The 21,248-nt window shown below is 41.4% G+C and overlaps 1 protein-coding gene across 1 annotated transcript in view; it reads left to right on the top strand.

The window, feature by feature from the left end:
• Positions 1–21,248, top strand: part of LOC101015751 (putative tetratricopeptide repeat protein 41) — an 85,729-nt gene that overhangs the window by 40,245 nt on the left and 24,236 nt on the right. The window contains exons 8-10 of the mRNA XM_031650181.1: positions 1,438–1,636; positions 2,551–2,729; positions 18,121–18,260. Of these exons, the coding sequence (XP_031506041.1) occupies positions 1,438–1,636; positions 2,551–2,729; positions 18,121–18,260 (518 nt within the window). The remainder of the gene's footprint in view (positions 1–1,437; positions 1,637–2,550; positions 2,730–18,120; positions 18,261–21,248) is intronic.

The raw sequence follows: 21,248 nt of genomic DNA, 5'->3' as shown, positions 1-21,248 counted from the left end.
CCCCCCTTGTTGGGTGGGGCCTTGTGACTAAGTGGCCACTGGCAACATTCAAGATGGCGACTGCTCTGTCAGTTCCACAGGGAGGAGACCTGGATTGGAGTTCCCAGTCTCCAACCTGTGATGGTCGTAATAAACCTTTGCTCTTTTAAGCTACTGAGATTGGGGGTTGTCTATCAGTACAGCATAATCTAGCCCACCAATCTAGCACTACATAAACAGTGGCCATTTAGTCTATCATTGAGTGCTGCACTGTGTATGGAAAGATGATGCTGGGCTCAAACCATTCCTCACATCATATGTGTAGTTGGAGGAGCAATGGCGTTAAACCAGAAGATTGGATTGCTACTTCTGCAGTTACTGGTCATGTGCTGACCAGGGGTAAGTCACCTGTCTCTCTGATTTTGCCATATGGGAATGCATATCTATATCCTCCTCATGAGGTTATTTTAAATTAAATGCTGCGTTTTCTATGAAAATGTTTTCCATACTTTACGTATTGTGTTTAACTCTCTAGATCTTGAACCCAGGTACTATTTATGCCAGTTCTTTTTCTCCCTCATTCCCACCCCACTTTCCCGATTTATAACCACACACATAGTTTTGCCACACACAGTGGAGGAGAGGAGTTTTTTTTTTCTCTTGAGGGGCCTGTTAGGCACTGCACTTACTGTCTGGGCACATCTGCATACTTTAGACCAGGTAGCACGGGGTCTCTCCATATGGGTAGGTGACCTGGAAATCATGTAATGGAAATGAAGAATGGTTGTTTAAACAGTGAGTTCCTCTTTGGTTAGAGTTCTTACAAAGAGCTGGGCTTGGTATGCCACCTAGCTGTGTGTTCCATTATCTTGCAAGAAAAAGTGACAAGCAGAAAATTTAAAAATACTTCTATTTTAGTTTTCAAGGTTAGAGAACACCAGGATTTAGTTAAACAAATGCTTTTGTTTTTGAGAAGCTTATGTCTGGGCAGTATGATCTACTGGAACCATTTCTCTTTGGAAATGAAGATATAGTAATCCTGGCTCCAATATCAAATTTGCCATTTGTTTGCCAGCTACCCCTTGGCTCATATGAGATCCAGGCAATGGCTTAACTTCTCCAAAATGTACACTCTCAAATGTTCAAAAGTGCTTATTTAAGCAGTAACCATAGTGTATATTTAAAGTAGAAAAGTAGGTTGAAAATGTTTCCTTGGGGGAGGGGAAAGACTTAACATGGGAAATCAACATGCCCACAAACTTCTCTAATTCTAGGTCAGCAAGCGTAACTAGAACAAATTCTTTGGTAAATTCAGACTGATGTATGAGATACAATTTTTTTCCAGCTACCTTGACTTTTATTTCTCTAATTACAGCCACAGAGTTGTCATATTTTTGCTGTAGTATTTTCATGTACTAAAAAGTCAGAGGCGTTAAACTGTAATTGATGTTTAAATAGGTGTAATCGCTCCTGTCAGAGAAAGCAGTCCATGTTCATTTCAGAGCCCAATGAATCACAAGAAAACATATTTTCACCAAGTGTTGATCAGATACTTCCAGCGGCAAACCTCTTTCTGGAGAGTGTATCAAGAATTGCCATGGCATATGAAAATGAGTGGATGCTTGCGGGGGTTGTGCGGCTTTCTCTCAAGCCCTAGGTAAGTCTTGCCATTTTTATATAATTGTATTTAGGCAGATTTAGCTTTCTCTTTTACCGGTGCTATGTTTAGATACCCATGGTTCCCTTGAACAAGTTGTATCATTCATTTATCCATTCAACCACCCATTCATTCATTCAGATGGAACTGTCCTCTGGCAGCAACTTCTGTGGTTGCTGGGTCTCCAGGGTTACTCCCCTTGGTCTATCAGGCTCTGCAATGTTCATTTCTCCTCTTCACTCTATATGGAGTCCTCTCAAAGTTAAGTGGCATTCCAGAGAGAGGAGGGCAAGGATGAGAGCTGGAAAAGGGTAAAAGATTGGGCAAGCTTTGCTAGACCCTGCTATCTGCTTCCTTTCCATTCCCTTCTTTTCCCTACACTACTTTCCCTTCCTTCTTCCTCCCTCCCTCCCTCCCACCCACCTCCCTTCCCTTCCTTGTCTCTTTCTTCTTTTCCTATTACTCATTAATTCAGCAAACATCTATTTATGACCGATCCTGTCTCCCACAACCTGCTAGGCCCTGAGGGTGCAGAAGTGAGCAGATACAGCTCTAAGCCTGTAGGTGCTTTCCATCTAGTGGGGGAAGATGTGGAGCCAGAGAATTACTATACATGGTGGTAATGCCTCACTAGAGCAATGACGCAACGAACTGTTGCAAGCACAGAAGAGGGAGGGCCTGGTGCTCTGCCTGGTAGACCCAGGGAGCCTTCTCAGAGGAGGGGGTTTCCTGGGTGGATCAGGAGAATTGGCTTTGACTGCTGAAGAGTGAAAGGCTCATATTTATCTGGTGACCTCCAAAAGATATGTTAGGTACGATGTTTATGAACAGGCTACTGAAATATGGTAAATAGAAGAGCTTCCTTTAAGGCCTGAAATACTAAAATTATATCTATTAATATATTGTGTCACAAGTATCACAGACTTTATATCAAAAATCCAAAGCCCGGGCTTCTGGACAAGGCTGCACCTCATTCACTTCTGGAATGTATTACTGGAGGCCGGCTATGACGTCTCTGAGGCCTACTTACTCTCAGCGGCCAAGATTAAAGCAGATCAGTGCCATACAATGAGGAAGAGCTGTATACTCTCAGGTATGTGAGTCGCAATCTTTCAGTAGTCCATTTTGCTGGCATATAGAGTGGCCAAAGTTATGATTCTCCTGTTTCCTCACGTAATTCTGATCAGTCCAACAGACCTCCCTGATTATTCCTTTCTACAACGGAAGCCAACAAGTTTTGAAGACAAGAAATCAGGAAAAAGTGTTATTTTTGAAATGGCTTCTCTTTATCTGCTTGCAGTGACTTTTTTTTTTCTTTTTCTTTTTCTTTTTTCTTTTTTTTTTTTTGAGATGGAATCTCACTCTGACGTCAGGCTGGAGTACAATGGCGAGATCTCAGCTCACTGCAACCTCTGCCTCCCAGGTACAAGTGATTCCCCTGCCTCAGCCTCCCAAGTAGCTGGGACTACAGGCACATGCCACCACGCCCGCCTAATTTTTGTATTTTTAGTAGAGATGGGGTTTCACCATGTTGGCCAGGATGGTCTTGATCTCTTGACCTCATGATCCACCTGCCTCAGCCTCCCAAAGTGCTGGGATTACAGGCGTGAGCCACTGCACCAGGCCACAATGACTTTTTTAGGGGTTTGTCCTTAACATTCTTTCTGTCTCTCCACTTTTTCGTGGCTTCAACCACAGCCTTGGCACCTTCTGTCTTTCCAGCTTGAACCTCTTTTTGGAGTACCAGGTACATCCCCTCTTTTATGAGAGCTAGTAAGAGTATTATTGCTTGATTAACAACTTTCCTGAGTGAGCAGTTAACACTTCAAATTAAATAGGTGAAAACCTACATTATTTCAGGATTTTCTCTCCCAAATTGTTTTTTCCATGATCCCTCTGCCTGCTGATGGTAGCAGCAACTTTTTCCATCACTCAGTATTGAAAACAGTACTTCAAGGTGTCCTCAATCAAAATGAGGACAGCTATTCTTTGACCTTCCGCTTTACTGGCTTGGGTTTGGACAGCACTTTGGTTAATATTTCTTCCCTTTGTTCTCCATAAGCAAGCCCCTTTGCCTGCCCTCTCTCCTCTCACTGTCTTTCATCCTGCATTTCCTGGCTTATTAAACAGAATAATAGCCCTCATTCATTCTTTCAACGAGTATTAACTCAGCACCTTCCCTGGACCATGAACTCATGGAGTCACTGACACAGCAATGAACAAGGCAATGAAATCCTTCCGGCTTTACAGTTCAGTGATCAGAACAGATTTTGAGCATTTGTTATATACCTGGCTTTGAGTTAAGTACTTTATATATGTCATTTTGTTTAATTCTCATAAAATTGCTATAATACTAGTAATATCTTGATTGAAATTAAGGAAACTGAGTCTCAGACAGGTAAGTTGCTTGAGGTCTCCCAGATAGTTAGGAATAGATTTGGGCTTTACCACATTTGTACCCCTTTTGATCCTTAAACATCTAGACTTTGCCTTGATCCTTATTGTCATGTATGATTTAATTTCGGAATTTGTCTGACCCAGCAATCATCCACGTGGAAGAACCCAGGCAATCCTCATGAGGATACATGCGTGTGGAATGCAGCCAGGATCTGTCTGGACATGGATCTATCTGGAAGTGTGTCAGTGCTTAGGGATGCGGGGCAGGGGAGTGGAAGGAAGGGTGCGGGAGGGGATGGTTCTGTTTGTCACAGAAAGCTGAACAGTAACCAGAGGAAGACTAAACCTCCAACAGGGGTAAAGGTCCTTCCAGATAATGCCACAATTGCTTATCATAGCATGGTTGTTATGGTGATGGAAGGGGCTAGGGGCTGAGAGTTGAAACTGGGAGGAAATCACCTAATATTTCAGTGTGTAAAGATTTCCTGGATATAAATGAGCCGAGTTAGAATTAGGTGGGGAACATCATATAGCTCTCCTGGTGATTCTGTAAATGTGGTGTAACCTGTATCAATATCTAAGATCCTGCTGGTTTGTGTCTGTGTTACTCTGGACCCCCAGGGGCCTCTCAGCAGGGAGTCCTGACCTCCATAATTGCCTCTGACATACATCAGATTCAATCATGGCCAAGTCCTGTAGAATTTACTTCCATGAAGCCTCTGGCATCCATTCGCTCATCTCTGCCAGGGCCTCCTTTTGTCTGTCTGAACCGGTTTCATAAAGCAAGGCTGTGATCCAGCCTCTCTACTTATTGTAGCTGTTCACTGTCTTACCTTACCTCCCACCCTGGCTGGGAGAGTCAGCCCATGACCATTTGGGGGAGCTCTCCCCAAAGTCCTTCCAGGACTGTATGGGCTTACTTTTCTCTCTTTGTGAGTTGCTGAAAGTAGAAGTCACAAGGTTAAGTACTTATCACTAAAGCAATAGAGAAATTGGTTAGATTCATCAGAACAAGATTTAATTACAGCAGGAATCTCATATCATAGCCATAGGAGGTATTACAGTGGTCTGGTCAGCTGTCTGGGCCTCCCCAGACATGTTTTCTTATCATGATTATGTAGCCACACACAGCCCTGAATCAATTCGCCCTCCTGGGGTGCTGCTGGAGGTAAGACCCTTAACTGGACTATTTTTTTTTCCAAAGAATTCTGGGAGAAATCCTGTTTTATAGTGTGCCATCCTGGGAGCTGCCTGCCAGTTCAACCCTGCCCTCCTTTTATAATAAAGAGGTCTGGGCAAATGCTGACGTTCCTCCAGATTAATTTGACACTGCTAACTGAGGGCCTGCTTGTGCCATATGTGGTGTTAGATGCCAAGGATATAGCAATGATAAGACAGACACGGATCTTGCTTAAGGCAGCTTATGGTCAGGTGTAAATGACAGATATTAAAAAGCAATTTGGCCCGAGAGGAGACGTTCAAAGTGGTGGTGGCACGGAACATAGAGCAGGGAGGTGTCTCCTTGTCTTGAATCTGACAAAGTGACAAGGGGAAAGAATTCCAGGGAGAGGTTGAAGATCCAGAGTTGAGAGAGAGCGTAGTGAGTCTGAAGAACTGAAGAGTTCAGCATGGCTACAAGAGAGGGTAGACAGTGAAGGCGAGCCCTGAGGCTGCAGAGGCAGGCAGGAGCCCAAGTACCAAGGTCATGCTAAGGAGTCAGCCTTTATCCAAACAGCTGTGGGCGGCCATCAGGGATTTAAGCAAGATGGTAACCAGTTTGGTTTTAAAAGGTCACCTTGGGTGTTGTGTAAAGAATGAAACAGAAAGGGACAAGTGTGGTGTCACGAAGAGCTGCTGGTGGTAATAACCCAAATGGCTGGCAATGTTGGCTTAGAAGGTGGGGTGGAAAGTTTGAAAATAGAATCCACAGGATGCAATCATCAACTGGGTGCAAAAAAATGGAGGAGTCAGAGATGACTCCGACAGCTCTGACTTGAATGACCGGGTAGATGACACGGCCATGGGCCAAACAGGACACACTCCCAAAGGAGGGGGTTGTGGGGACAGAACCCGTGTGGAGTTTGGAGTCACTGTAGAAAGCCAGGAGGGGGTAATCACTGGGCTCAGAGAAAAAGAGCCAGGCCAGAGGCGCATACCTGTTTTGGGATGGAAGCCAGGAGAGGGAAGGAGATTGTCAAGGAAGGGGAGAAGAGAAGTGGGCCTGGGAGAAAACTCCAAGGGCTGAGCAGGGAGAAGGAAACAGCAAGGGGAAGAAGGAGGGGTTAGAGAGGCAGGAAGAAAACTGGGACTGAGAGTTCGAAATTCCTCCAAGGGAGGATGGATGTCAACTAAATTAATTTAATTAAATATCTTCAGATTCCATTTTGAGTTACCATCTTCTCTATGCTGTGTTGAAGCCCTACTCTGATACTTGAGATTTTTAGTAAAGGTCGGTTACAAACAAATGGTTTGGAGAAAATAAAGGGGAATCCATTGTGTTCTACATTTGAAGACCGTGGATCAGAGAGGGGACAGCAAGCAGCCTCACGAAGTGCAAACCCAGCTGGGACTTGGGGGCCCAGGTGCGGGCAGGAGTTTAGAGTCCAGAGCATCAGGTAGAGTCAGGCATCACCACTGAAGCCAGACAGATGGGGAAGGGGATGTCGGACAAAAACTCCTTTCCCCCAAACCCACCAGTGGGAAGAAGAGGCTTGAGGAGGGGAGGGCCAGATCCCGCTATTGGGTGAAGAACTTTCCAGGTAGGCATGCTTCAAAGTAGAAAGGGAGCTCCAATTCCTGGGGTCTGTGGGAGCATCCTCCCAACCACAGTGCCTAGCCTCACTTCCCATGCAGGAAATGACTAAGGATTCCCTTTTAGGGTCTCATTCTTCATTATCCCCTGCTGCTTTGAGAGATAAATACGCTACTTATACTTTTGACTGCTGCCTGCTTCTGGAAAGTTCTTTAAAATCCCAGAGTTTTCTGAGGGTGCCTCAGTCTCATTAGTTGGCTGGGGGACTGGAAGGGTGTCTCATGTCTCTCCCGTTCCTCGCTCCTCATTGCTGCTGCTGGGGGTGCTGCTGGAGGTAAGACCCTTAACTGGACTTTTTTTTTTTTTTCAAATAATTCTAGGAGAAATCCTGTTTTATAGTGTGCCATCCTGGGAGCTGCCTGCCAGTTCAACCCTGCCCTCCTTTTATAATAAAGAGGTCTGGGCAAATGCTGACATTCCTCTCTCCTAGTTCTTCCCTCTGGACCGTGAAGTTTGGCTCCCTCTGGTGGTTTGAGGATAACAAACATAACAGATTGATGGGAAATGATGTGCAGTTTGGAGTCTTGAACTTGTATCTCCTTGGGTGCTTCTTGCCCAGTCTACTTGGCGCCTAGGTTTGTCCTTCCTTGCGGCACTCATCTAGGGAAGTTGCATCTCTGATTGATGACTGGTAGAGAGGGCTTTGAGCCTAGAAGACAGCTTCTAGGCTTGGGTTAGTTTTTGTAGATTTCTTGTGGCACGATACTCTTGTTTTTGGTGGGAGCCCTGGGCCACATCAAGGTGAAGAAAATCCAATTCTAGCTGAAGTTGCATTTCTGGACTGTGTCAAAGACTAGGAGAGACAGACTGGGAGCAGATATGGCATGTGCAAGCAAGTGATGGAGGTGCTCAGAGACATGATGCCTATGTATCCAACTGCCTATATAAGTCTGCACTTGGATATGGTCTCCAAAACATCTGAGACCTAACATGTCTAAAACTGAACTCATGAACATCCTTCCAAAATCAGGTTCTTTCCCAGGAACTGTCTCTGAAATTCCCACCTTGGAGTCATCCTAGACACCTTCCTCTCCTTTACCTCCTCCCCAAATCTATTTCATCAATGAGCCCTGACATTTTTTACTTCCTGTTTTTCAAACTTATTCACTTCTCCATCTCTGCCACCACTGTCCTTCTCTAAGCTATCACCAGGGCAGCCATATACCGTTGTGAAGATTACTAATATGCATTTAAGGTTCCTCTATGTCTTTTCATGGTTTAGACTTCATTTATTTTTATTGTTGAATAATATTCCATTATATGGATTTACCATGGTTTGTTTATTCTTCACTTGTTGAAGGATATTTTGAATAATTTCAGTTATTGGTGATTGTGAATAAATCTGCTATTAACATTTACATGCAAGTTTTTGTGTGTCCACAAGTTTTCAAATCAATTGGGTAAATATCTGGGAGTACAATTGTTGGATCGTATAGTAAGAATATACTTGTTTTGTAAGAAACTGTCAAATTGTCTTTCACAATAGCTGCAAAATTTTACATTTTCACCAGCAATGAATGAGAGTTCCTATTGCTCTGCATCCTCATCAGCATTTGGTTTTGTCAGTTTTTTGAATTTGGGCCATTCTAGTAGGTGTATAGTGGTATCTAATACTGGTTTAATATGCAATTGCCTAGTAACAAATGATGTTGAGCATCTTTACGTATACTTACTTGCTACCTGTACATCTCCTTTGGTGAATTGTCTGTTCAAATCTGTTTACCATTTTAAAATAAACTTTAAGTTCAGAGGTACATGCGCAGGTTTGTTATATACGTAAATTGCATGTCATGGGGGTTTGGTGTACAGATTATTTCACCCCCCAGATAATAAGCATAGTACTTAATAGGTAGTTTTTTGATCTTCACCCTCCTCCCACACTCCAGCCTCAAGTAGGCCCCAATATCTGTTGTTTGTTGCATGTGCATTCATTGTGTGCATATGTACTCAATGTTTAGCTCCCACTTATAAGTGAGAACATGCAGTATTTGGTTTTCTGTTGCTGTGTTAGTTTGCTTAGCGTAATGAACTCCAGTTCCATCCATGTTCCTGCAAAGGACATGATCTTGTTCTTTTTCTATGGCTGCATTGTATTCCAAAGTGTATATATACCATATTTTCTTTTTCTTTTTGAGACAGCGTCTTGCTCTGTCACCCAGGCTGGAGTGCAGTGGCATGATCTTGGCTCACTGGAACCTCCCCCTCCTGAGTTCAAGTGATTCTCATGCCTCAGCCTCCTGAGTAGCTGGGACTATAGGTATGCACCACCACACTCAGCTAATTTTTGTATTTTTAGTAGAGATGAGATTTTGCCATGTTGGCCAGGGTGGTCTCGAATTCCTGACCTCAAGTGACCCACCTGCCTTAGCCTCACAGAGTGCTGCGATTACAGGGATGAGTCACTGTGTCCAGACCCATATTTTCTTTATCTAGCCTACCACTGATGGGCATTTAGGTTGATTTCATGTCTTTGCTATTACGAATAGTGCTGCAGTGAACATACGTGTGCATGTGTCTTTATATAGAATGATTTATATTCCTTTGGGATATACTCAATAATGGGATTGCTGGGCCAAATGGTAATTCTAAGTTCTTTGAGAAATTGCCAAACTGCTTTCCACGATGGCTGAACTAATATGCACTCCCACCAGCAATGTATGAGCCTTCCCTTTTCTCTGCAACCTTGCCACCATCTGTTATTTTTTGACTTTTGTAGCCATTCTGACTGGTGTAAGATGATATCTCATTGTGGTTTTGATTTGCATTTCTCTAGTGATTAATGATGATGAGCATTCTTTCATATGTTTGTTAGCTGCATGTATGTCTTCTTTTGAAAAGTGTCTGTGCAGGTCCTTTGCTCACTTTTTTTTTTGTTATTATACTTTATGTTCTAGGGCACATGTGCACAACGTGCAGGTTTGTTACCTATGTATACATGTGCCATGTTGGTGTGCTGCACCCATTAACTTGTCATTTACATTAGGTATATCTCCTAATGCTATCCCTCCCCCCTCCTCCCACCCCACAACAGGCCCTGGTGTGTGATGTTCCCCTTCCTGTGTCCAAGTGATCTCATTGTTCAATTCCCACCTATGAGTGAGAACACGCGGTGTTTGGTTTTCTGTTCTTGCGATAGTTTGCTGAGAATGATGGTTTCCAGCTGCATCCATGTCCCTACAAAGGACACGAACTCATCCTTTTTTATGGCTGCATAGTATTCAATGGTATATATGTGCCACATTTTCTTAATCCAGTCTGTCATTGATGGACATCTGGGTTGGTTCCAAGTCTTTGCTATTGTGAATAGTGCCACAATAAACATATGTGTGCATGTGTCTTTACAGCAGCATGATTTAGAATCCTTTGGGTATATACCCAGTAATGGGATGGCTGGGTCAAATGGTATTTCTAGTTCTAGATCCTTGAGGAATCGCCAAACTCTCTTCCACGATGGTTGAACTAGTTTATAGTCCCACCAACAGTGTAAAAGTGTTCCTATTTCTCCACATCCTCTCCAGCACCTGTTGTTTCCTGACTTTTTAATGATCACCATTCTAATTGATGTGAGATAGTATCTCATTGTGGTTTTGATTTGCATTTCTCTGATGGCTAGTAATGATGAACATTTTTTCATGTGTCTGTTGGCTATATAAATGTCTTCTTTTGAGAAGTGTCTGTTCATTTCCTTTGCCCACTTTTTGATGGGCTTGTTTGTTTTTTTCTTGTATATTTGGTTGAGTTCTTTGTAGGTTCTGGATATTAGCCCTTTGTCAGATCAGTAGATTGCAAAAATTTTCTCTCATTCTGTAGGTTGTCTGTTCCCTCTGATGGTAGTTTCTTTTGCTGTGCAGAAGCTCTTTAGTTTAAGTAGATCACATATGTCAATTTTGGCTTTTGTTGCCATTGTTTTTGGTGTTTTAGACATGAAGTCCTTGCGCATGCCTATGTCCTGAATGGTATTGCCTAGGTTTTCTTCTAGGGTTTTTATGGTTTTAGGTCTAACATTTAAGTCTCTAATCCATCTTGAATTAATTTTTATATATTAATTATATATAAAGTATATATGTATAAGGTATAAGGAAGGGTTCTAGTTTCAGCTTTCTACTTATGGCTAGCCAGTTTTCCCAGCACCATTTATTAAATAGGGAATCCTTTCCCCATTTCTTGTTTTTGTCAGGTTTGTCAAAGATCAGATGGCTGTAGATGTGTGGTATTATTTCTGAGGGCTCTGTTCTGTACCATTGGTCTATATCTCTGTTTTGGTACCAGTACCATGCTGTTTTGGTTACCGTAGCCTTGTGGTATAGTTTGAAGTCAGGTAGCATGATGCCTCCAGCTTTGTTCTTTTGACTTAGGATTGTCTTGGCAATGTGGGCTCTTTTTTAGTTCCATATGAACTTTAAAGTAGTTTTTTCCCCCCAATTCTGTGAAGAAAGCCATTGGTAGCTTAATGGTGATGGCACTGAATCTATAAATTACCTTGGGCAGCATGGCCATTTTCATGATATTGATTCTTCCTATCCATGAGCATGGAATATTCTTCCATTTGTTTGTGTCCTCTTTTATTTCATTGAGTAGTGGTTTGTAGTTCTCCTTGAAGAGGTCTTTCACATCCCTTGAAAGTTGGATTCCTAGGTATTTTATTCTCTTTGAAGCAATTGTGAATGGGAGTTCATTCATGATTTGGCTCTCTGTTTGTCTGTTATTGGTGTATAAGAATGCTTGTGATTTTTGCACATTGATTTTGTATCCTGAGACTTTGCTGAGGTTGCTTATCAGCTTAAGGAGATTTTGGGCTGAGATGATGGGGTTTTCTAAAATACAATGATGTCATCTGCAAACAGGGACAATTTGACTTCTTTTCCTAATTGAATACCCTTTATTTCTTTCTCTTGCCTGATTGCGCTGGCCAGAACTTCCAACACTATGTCGAATAGGAGTGGTGAGAGAGGGCATCCCTGTCTCGTGCCAGTTTTTAAGGGGAATGCTTCCAGTTTTTCCCGTTCCATATGATATTGCTTTCCCCACTTTTTAATGGGGTTGTTTGTTTTTTGCTTGTTAATTTGCTTAAGTGCCATATAGATTCTGGATATTGGACCTTTGTCAGATGCATAGTTTGCAAATATTTTCTCTTATTCTGTATGTTGTCTCTTTATTCCGTTGATAGTTTCTTTTGCTGTGTAAGAGATCTTTAGTTTAATTAGTTCCCACTGTCAATTTTTGTTTTTGTTACAATTGCTGTGGGGTCTTCACCATGAAATCTTTGCCAGAGCCTATGTCCAGAATGGTATTTCCTAGGTTATCTTCTAGGGCTTTTATAGTTTTAGGTTTTACTTTTAAGTCTTTAATCCATCTTGAGTTGATTTTTGTGTATGGCATAAGGAAGGCGTCCAGTTTCAGTCTTCTGCATATGGCTAGCTAGTTATCCCAATGCCATTTATTGAATAGGGAATCCTTTTCCCATTGCATGTTTTTGTCAACTTTGTCGAAGATCAGATGGTGGTAGGTGTGTGGCTTTATTTCTGGGCTCTCTATTCTGTTCTGTTGGTTGATGTGTCTATTTTTTACACGAATACCATGCTATCTTTATTAGTGTAGCTATGTAGTAAGTTTTGAAGTTGGATAGTAGTCACGTTTTAATTTTGTTTGTTTTCAGTACTGTGCTGGCTATTGTAGTGGATAGAATTGTGTCTTCCAAAAAAGATATTTTCAATTCCTAACCTCCTTATTTAACCTTATTTGGAACCTAACCTTATTTGGAAATAGGGTATTTTCATATCTAATCAAGTTAAGATTAAATCATACTGGGTCATGATGGTCCCTAATCCAATAACTAGAGTCCTTATAAGGGAGGGAATTTTGGACATCGGCACACAGAGAAGAGAACACCACATTAAGACAAGGGTAGAGATTGGAGTAATGCGTCTCCAAGCCAAGGAACCAAAGATTTCACAGAGTCACCAGAAGCTGGAGAAAGGCAAGGAAGGATTCTTCCCTGAAGCCTTCAGAGAGAGCATGGCCTTGCTAATATCTTGGTTTTGGACTTCTAGCCTTCAGGACTGTAAGAGAATAATCTGTTATTTTAAGCCACCCTGTTTGTGGTAATTTCTTGTAGCAGTCCTAGGGAGCTAACATAGCTATTAGGGGTCTTTTGCCTTTTCGTATAGACATTAGAATTAATTTGTCATATTTACATAATAGCTTGCTGGGATTTTGATTGGAAGTGCATTGAATCTACAGGTCAAGTGCAGAATTGTCATCTTAACAATATTGAGTGTTCCAATCCATTACCATGGAATACTTATTCATTTATTTAGATCTTCTTTGGCTTCTTTCATTACAGTTTTGTGGTTTTCTGCATATAGATTCTAAATTTGTTAGATTTATACCCATTTTATTTTCTTTTGGTGCTATTACAAATTGCATTGTGTTTTTAATTTCTAATTCCAGTGTTTATTGCTGGTGTATTGGAAAGCAATTGACTTGTGTGTTAACTTTGAATCTTGCAACCCTACTATAAATTACTTGTTATTTCCAGAAGTTGTTGATTCTTTGGGATTTTCTACATAAACAATTACAGCATTTGTGAACAAAGACAGTTTTATTTCTTCCTTCTCACTATGTATACCTTTTATTTCATTTTCTTGTCTTACTGCACTAGGTAGGACTCCTAGTATGATCTTAAATAGGAGTGGTGAGAAGGGATATCCCTTTCACTGGCATGTCTCTAGTGAGCCCATGCCACCATTATTATCTCTTACCTGGCCTATTGTAATAGCCTACTTACTGGTCTTCCCACTTTAGTTTTTGTTCCTGTAAAGTGTATTGTCTGTACAATAGCCAGAATTAGGGCTTAAGAATATAGACCAAATCTGGCCGGGCGCGGTGGCTCACGCCTGTAATCCCAGCACTTTGGGAGGCCGAGACGGGCGGATCACGAGATCAGGAGATCGAGACCACCCTGGCTAACATGGTGAAACCCCGTCTCTACTAAAAATACAAAAATTAGCCCGGCGTGGTGGCGGGCGCCTGTAATCCCAGCTACACGGGAGGCTGAGGCAGGAGAATGGCCTGAACCTGGGAGGCGGAGCTTGCAGTGAGTGGAGATCGCACCACTGCACTCCAGCCTGGGCAACAGAGCGAGCCTCCATCTCAAAAAAACAAAAAAACAAACAAAAAAAGAATATAGACCAAATCATGTCACTTCCCAGATTAAGGCCACTCCAATGGGCTGCTGTTGTACTTACGATACAATTTAATTTTTCAGCCTAAACTACAATACCTTATATAATCTGGCCCCTGCATGCCTGGGTAATATCATCTTTTAAGATTCTTTGTCTTGACCTGTAGATGCCAGCCACATGGGCCTTCTTTTTGTCCTTCAAGTACATTTCCCTTTGGGCCTTGGCACCCACTATTCCTTCTGCCAAAAATGCTCTTTTTGTTATTGATATTTATAGCACCATTTTTTTCTGGTTATTCAGATCTGAGCTGAAGCATGACTTTCTCACAGTGGCTTCCTCAGTATAATGTTACATTTAGCCATTCTTGATCATGCTAATGTATCTTAATTTTTTTGTGTAACTTTTACTGCTACCTGACATTGTCTTCTTTACTTAAAAAAAAAAAAAAACAAAAAAAAACAACTCTGCTCCTCCTTCCCTGCCTGTAGGCCTTCCAGCCACTGGCAAGCAGGTCCTTGAGAGTGGGACCCTTCATCTTGGGTTTATTGCCGTGTCTCCTGTGTCTGGAGCAGCACTGGGCATGGGGTGGGTGCTGACTGGCATCTTTTTATATCTCTATCCTTCTCTTGAATCAAATGTCCTTATTGTCTCTACTCTTCAGTCTCCTCCTCTCAATTTTCTAGACTCCACACTTTTTCCTGCCCTAGAGCCTTTGGACATGCTGTTTCTCTGCCCAGAATTTCCCACATTCTCCCTCACCATTTTGCTTCAGAACCTTCTGTTCTTTCTTTAATGCGCAGTTGAATTGTCACTTTTCTGGAGAAACCTTCCCCAGTTTATTTTACCATCTCATTCATGATTATTTTCATAGGTTTAATTTTGCATCTACTTGTATGATTATGAGATGGTCTGTCTTCCTTACTATTTTGACAACCCAAAAGGCAGGGCCTGGGTCTGCCTGGACTCCTCCTTTACCTACACCCCCCAGGACTCTGCCTGGTCCATGGCAAGTGCCCATGGTGCTCAGGAAATGATTGCTGGAGAAACGAGTTCACTGAAGAAGAAGTACCAGATTCTGTTGGTTCTAAGATGCATACTTTCTCAAACTAAATATTTCTGAAATAAGGATGCATCTTGCAATTGAGGCACGTCAGAGTCGATGAAAAACAGTATAAATTGTTAATAAATATGTTAAAATATTCTGTTTCACTAGTAATCAAATAAATGCAAATTAAAACAATAGTAGGGGCTGAGCACAGTGGCTCACATCTGTAATCCTAGCACTTTGAGAGGCCCAGGAGGGTGGATTCCCTGAGCTCAGGAGTTCGAGACTGGTCCAGGCAATAGGGTGAAACCCTGTCTGTACAAAAATACAAACAATTAGCTGGGCATGGCGCTATGCACCTATAGTCCCAGGTACTCAGAAGTCTGAGGCAGGAGAATTGCTTAAACCTGGGAGGCGGATGTTGCAGTGAGCTGAGATGGTGCCACTGCACTCCAGACTGGGCAACAGAGCAAGACTCCGTCTCCAAAAAAAAAAAAAAAAAAGCCAACAACAAAAATCTAACAACAATAGGATGCTGTTTTTTCAGATACCAAATTGGCAATAATTTTTTTGCAAGGATTTTTATAAACAATAATAATATTGGCAAAGATGTGAGAAAATAGGTACTTTTACATGATACAGGTGAGAATGTATATTGGGGCAATCTTTCTGGGGAGTAATTTGGCAATATATATCAAAGCCTTAAAAATATGAGTCTACTGTGATTTTCAATTTCTAAAAATTGTTCCCAAGGAAATAATCAGGGGTGTTGACAAAGATTTCTGTGAATAATTCTCAATTAGGTAGCATCTTATAATAGTGAAAAATTGGCCGGCGCAGTGGCTCATGCCTGTAATCCCAGCACTTTGGGAGGCCAAGGTGGGTGGATCACTAGGTCAGGAGATCGAGACCATCCTGGCTAACATGGTGAAACCCCATCTCTACTAAAAATATAAAAATAATTAGCCGGCCGGGCGCGGTGGCTCAAGCCTGTAATCCCAGCACTTTGGGAGGCCGAGGCGGGTGGATCACAAGGTCAGGGTCGAGACTATCCCCTGTGGCCTTGTGGTGAAACCGTCTCTACCTACTAAAAATACAAAAACTAGCGAGGCTGATGCTTGGCGCCTGTAGTCCCAGCTACTTGGGAGGCTGAGGCAGGAGAATGGCGTGAGCCGAGGCGGAGGCTTGCAGTGAGCGAGGTCAGCGCCCTGCACTCCAGCCTGGGAGACCTGAGTGAGACTCCGTCTCAAAAAAAAAAAAAAAAAAAAAAATTAGCCAGGTGTGGTGGTGGGCGCCAGCTACTTGGGAGGCTGAGGCAGGAGAATGGCATGAATCTGGGAGGCAGAGCTTCCAGTGAGCCAGGATCGTGCCACTGCACTCCAGCCTGGGCGACAGAGCGAGACTCCATCTCAAAAAAAAAAAGTGAAAAATTGACTAATAATGATCAGTAAATGAAATAAAATCTGGTCTTAAATATGTATGCTCTCAAAGAATATTTAAGGATATGGAAAATTGTTCACATTATATTTTTGATAGATTTTAAGTTCCATGAGAGCAGAAATGATTGATTGTGTTATATTTGATATATATATGCCCAATATCTAGCACATTCACATTAGGTGTAGGATGATCCCAATTTTAATTTTAAAAAAGTGTATATGTGTGTGTGTGTGTTTGTGTTATATGGTACACCCAAAAGATTAGAAGTCATATAGCAGCAATATCTTAACAGAGATTATCTTTGGTGCAATTATGGGTTTTTTAATTTCTTAGTTGTAGTTTTCCGTATTTTCTAAGTTTTCTATAATATACATATATTAGTTTTATAATGAGAAAAATTATGTTTGTCTTCTCAGACTCTACATTGGTGCTAAGTTAGTGAATGTGAGCGTGTGGTAGGGTAGGAGGAAGGGTTTATGAATAAGGGGTTCTTAAAGCACAGGAGATTGTTGAATTGAATATTAAATGCAGTGACGGACATCATCCATTTCAACCTGAGCCCTTGTCAGGAATCTGGAAGCAAAGTCTTCCTGGATGTGCAGAAGCCTCACCCTGGGCAGGAGCCCATCCCTGCACTGTTTGTCCAGACATCCTTGTTTGCCTGCTCCAAGCAGCGTCTCCTGACTCTGAGGCTCCCTGTCTCTTGCTTCTTCCTGTGAGTTCTCATTCCCACCCCAGGCCCCATTGCTTGAACTGCCACTTTGCACAAACATCTTGGACTCTGGCCTTCAGCATTCTCTCTCCCTTCTCTGTGTTTTAGTTTTTGCTTTTTGACTTGAAGCACCATGGCTCCAGCCTCCCTACAAAGCTGAGGGTTGTGGAATGTGATCCATGGAAAAACAGGCAGAAAGAAAGCAGGAGAATATTCAAGGCCGAGGTGACTTCAATGTGAGCAAAGGAATGGATGAAGAGCACAGAATATATGTCAAACATATTAGATGCCATAATTTTAACAAATGAACAAATGTGGACATTTAGATACTGGAACATATGGGAAAGGAAATTCTAAAAATGAAGATTTGCAGCACCATGTATTTAATTGGGTCTTTAAGTTAAAAACTTCTGTTTTCATTTGTGTGTAAGGTATAATTACACACACACACACACACACATACACACACACACACACACGGTATGTCTCCTTATTTTGTTCTTTTAGGATTTTCTTTCTGTTAAAGCCAGCATTTCAAGATAGTTGCAACAGAGGGCAGAATGGTGTAAGAAATTTAAATACCTTTTTCTTCTTATCTGAAAATCACCCCAAAATACAAATTAGAGCAATGTATGGATTAAGCTATAAATACTCTTTTTTGACTAGTATTCAGCATTTACATACAAAGATTATTAGTTATTTTTCATGTCATAGTATAAACTGTTTAGTATTATATGTAAATCTTAATAGAAGCAAAGTGCTGAACCCTTGAGAGAGAACCTGAACTATGGCTAATACATTTAACTTTTATAGCAAGATTAAGATTAAGCAATGGGTACTCTTTGTTCTTTCCCAAATATACTGTGGGATTATTTACTTTTCTTTCCATTCTAGTGCTGCAATGCAGGCTTATTGAACTTACTGTCCCTGACAAATGTCGATTAATGTTCTTTATTGGGAGTTTTTTGAAGTTTATGGGCAAGACCAATGAAGCAGAAGAGTTGTTGTTGAGTGTTGAGGACATGTTAGTACAGGTAAACTGAGAGTAAATTTTAAATCCTTCAAACTTTATTCCTTTTGTGTTAGATATTATTTGTGTTTTCAGATATTATTTACCTTTGTTTATGTAAAGGTAATTTAATGCACTAGAGGAATCCATTTTGTTCACCAATAAGGAAGCTATGGTTTTAACCCATGCCCCAACTATACATTAATGACAACAAACAATAAGTAGATAGGAATCATTGTAGAATGAATGAGTACTGATAGGTGACACTTTGGGAAAAAAAAAGAAATGTTCATAAAGCAAAAATGGAAATACAGTGGTAGATTTAAATGAATTAATAAAAGACTAGCCAAAGACTTGGTAATAAGTTTCATAAAGATGTTGGGAGGCCAGGCACGGTGGCTTACGCCTGTAATCCCAGCATTTTTGGGGGCCAAGGCAGGTGGATCATGAGGTCAAGAGATCGAGACCATCCTGGCCAACATGGTGAAACCTTATCTCTACTAAAAATACAAAAATTAGCTGGTCATAGTGGCACGTGCCTGTAGTCCCAGTTACTCGGGAGGCTGAAGCAAGGAGAATCCCTTGAACCTCGGAGGTGGAGGTTACAGTGAGCAGAGATCGCTCCACTGCACTCCAGCCTGGTGACAGAGCAAGACTCCATCAAAAAAAAAAAAAAAGGATATTGGGTAAGGTTGATTGATGTCTTGTCTCTATATTGATTTGCTTTTTCTGAACTATGAACTTTTGGCTTTGTTGACTACAGTGAAAGCATCACTCATAACATAACTCATAACATAACATAACTCATAACGACTATATGCTTATGATAACATTTAACTACTATTTTATTTAATGTAAATTTATTTTTTGGGAGGACAGGGTCTTGCTCTGTCGTCCAGGCTGGAGTGCAGTGGTGTGATCATGACTCACTGCAGCCTTAACCTTCCCAGCTTAATCAGTCATCCCACCTCAGTCTCCCAAGTAGCTGGAACCACAGGGGTGCCCTACCACGCCTGGCTAATTTTTCAATTTTTTTTGTAGAGACAGGATTTTGCTATGTTGCTTAGGCTGGTCTCAAACTCCTGAACTCAAGTGATCCTCCCATCTTGGCCTTCCAAAGTGCTAGGATTACAGGTGTGAGTCACCACACCTGACCTAACTGCTATTTTTTTTTAAAGTATTAACTTTCACTGATTTCAGTAGAATTTGTGGGTTTAGGGTAGTCTAACTCAAGACAAAGCTGTTTTTATTTTAAAACAAATACCTTTAAACTTTCATAAAACACTGCCCTCGTCGCCATCAACGTATGTCTTTCTAGAAGGAGTTCTAGCAAAGAGACTTAAAAGACTCAGCAGTGAAAGTCCTTTTATGGCAGAGACCATGTTTGTTTACCAATTTTTGTTCCTCCATGGCATATTATAGCCTGTGGGTGCTTAATAACTGTGAGAGGTGAATCCATAAATCAGTTTGAACTGGCAGGTTCCTCCATGCCCTTAGAAGGTGGCATGCAATTGTGAATAGAGCGTGGGCTGTTTTCAGACTGACCCAGATTTAAATCCCAGTTTTGCCACTTTTCTGCTTGTGTGATCTTGGTAGGAATTTTAACCTGCGCTCTGGTGGGTTCTCATTTTTGAGGATTCTGATACCTATCTCATGGGGCTGTTAACACGTTCAAGTAAGAAGGTGCATAAAGCACTTCACGTAACGTCCGGCACACAGTAAGATCTTAAGTATGGTAGCTGTTTTGTTATTACTGTCTTTGTGTAATTAAGCAAGTGAGGCCTAGATGAGAAATATAAGGGAGTTTGATTTAAGCTTTTAAGAGAACTTCCCACTTCAGAGTGCTCCTTCTGGAGGCATCAATCTTAAGATTCTATCTTCAAAATATTTTTGCAACAGTTCTTTGGGACTAGCCACCGTGAAGACTATGAAAAGAATGTTTTTAGGCTCCGAAGGCACTTCCAAAAGAGGTTTTATGACTATTTTGGGCAATAACAACTTCTTTGAAATATGTGCCTGACATTCTTTTTTTTTTTTTTCCCTTGGTTTCTAACATGTTATTTTTAATACAAATCAAGTTTGGCATATTTCATTTTTATCATCACTTTGCTTTTGAAGTGGTAACTGACCCACCCTAATGCTGTGTAAATGGAGATCAAAATATTTATAGAGGCTTCATCATACCCAGCTCCAGGTATACAATAGCAAGAATCAAACGTGATTTCTACCCGCAGGCAGCTTACAGTCAATTGAGAGAAATAACTATTAATAAGACATTAGTCCAATGATTATTCAAATCAATATATAATTACAAACTGTCTTAAGAGCTAGTAAAGAATATTAATGCTATGTAAATACAGTCAAACATCACTTAACAACAGAAATCTGTTCTGAGAAATGCATTATTATGTACCTGACATTCTTTTTGGGTGGTCATCTCTTGTTATAGCAAACTAACATTCTTGAGGGGAAAGATCTTGTTATTTGTGACATATGCATTGTGTACTTTACTGCTTTTAAAATTTCTTCAGATAAGGTCATTTTAAAATTTAATCCAGCAGTTTTCAACTAGGGGACAATTTTGGTCCCCAGGGAACATTTGGCAAGGCTGGAGACACTTTTGGTTGTCATAGCTTGGGGGAGAGTTGCTACTGGCATCCAGTGGGTAGGCCAGAGGTGCTGCTGAACATCCCGTAGAGCATAGTTCCTCACAGCACAGGGTCATCCTGCCCAAAATGCCAGATGGTGCCGGGTTGAGAAACCCTGACTTAGGTGATATGCTTATTAAAAAGTGATCGGTGGGGCTAGGTGCAGTGGCTCATGCCTGTAATCCCAGCACTTTGGGAGGCTGAGGTAGATGGATCGCTTGAGGTCAGGAGTTCAAGACCAGCCTGGCCAGGACGGTGAAACCCCATCTTTACAAAAAGTACAAAACTTAACTGAGCATGGTGGTGCGTTGGGTCATTGAATTCCCCTAAAAATAATTTACTACCCCCTAAAATTATCTTTACTT

This window comes from Papio anubis, chromosome 9, assembly GCF_008728515.1.
Source record: "Papio anubis isolate 15944 chromosome 9, Panubis1.0, whole genome shotgun sequence".
NCBI lineage: Eukaryota > Metazoa > Chordata > Mammalia > Primates > Cercopithecidae > Papio > Papio anubis.
The sequence above is the reverse complement of the archived record's forward strand: the minus strand, read 5'-3'. Positions and strand labels throughout refer to the sequence as shown.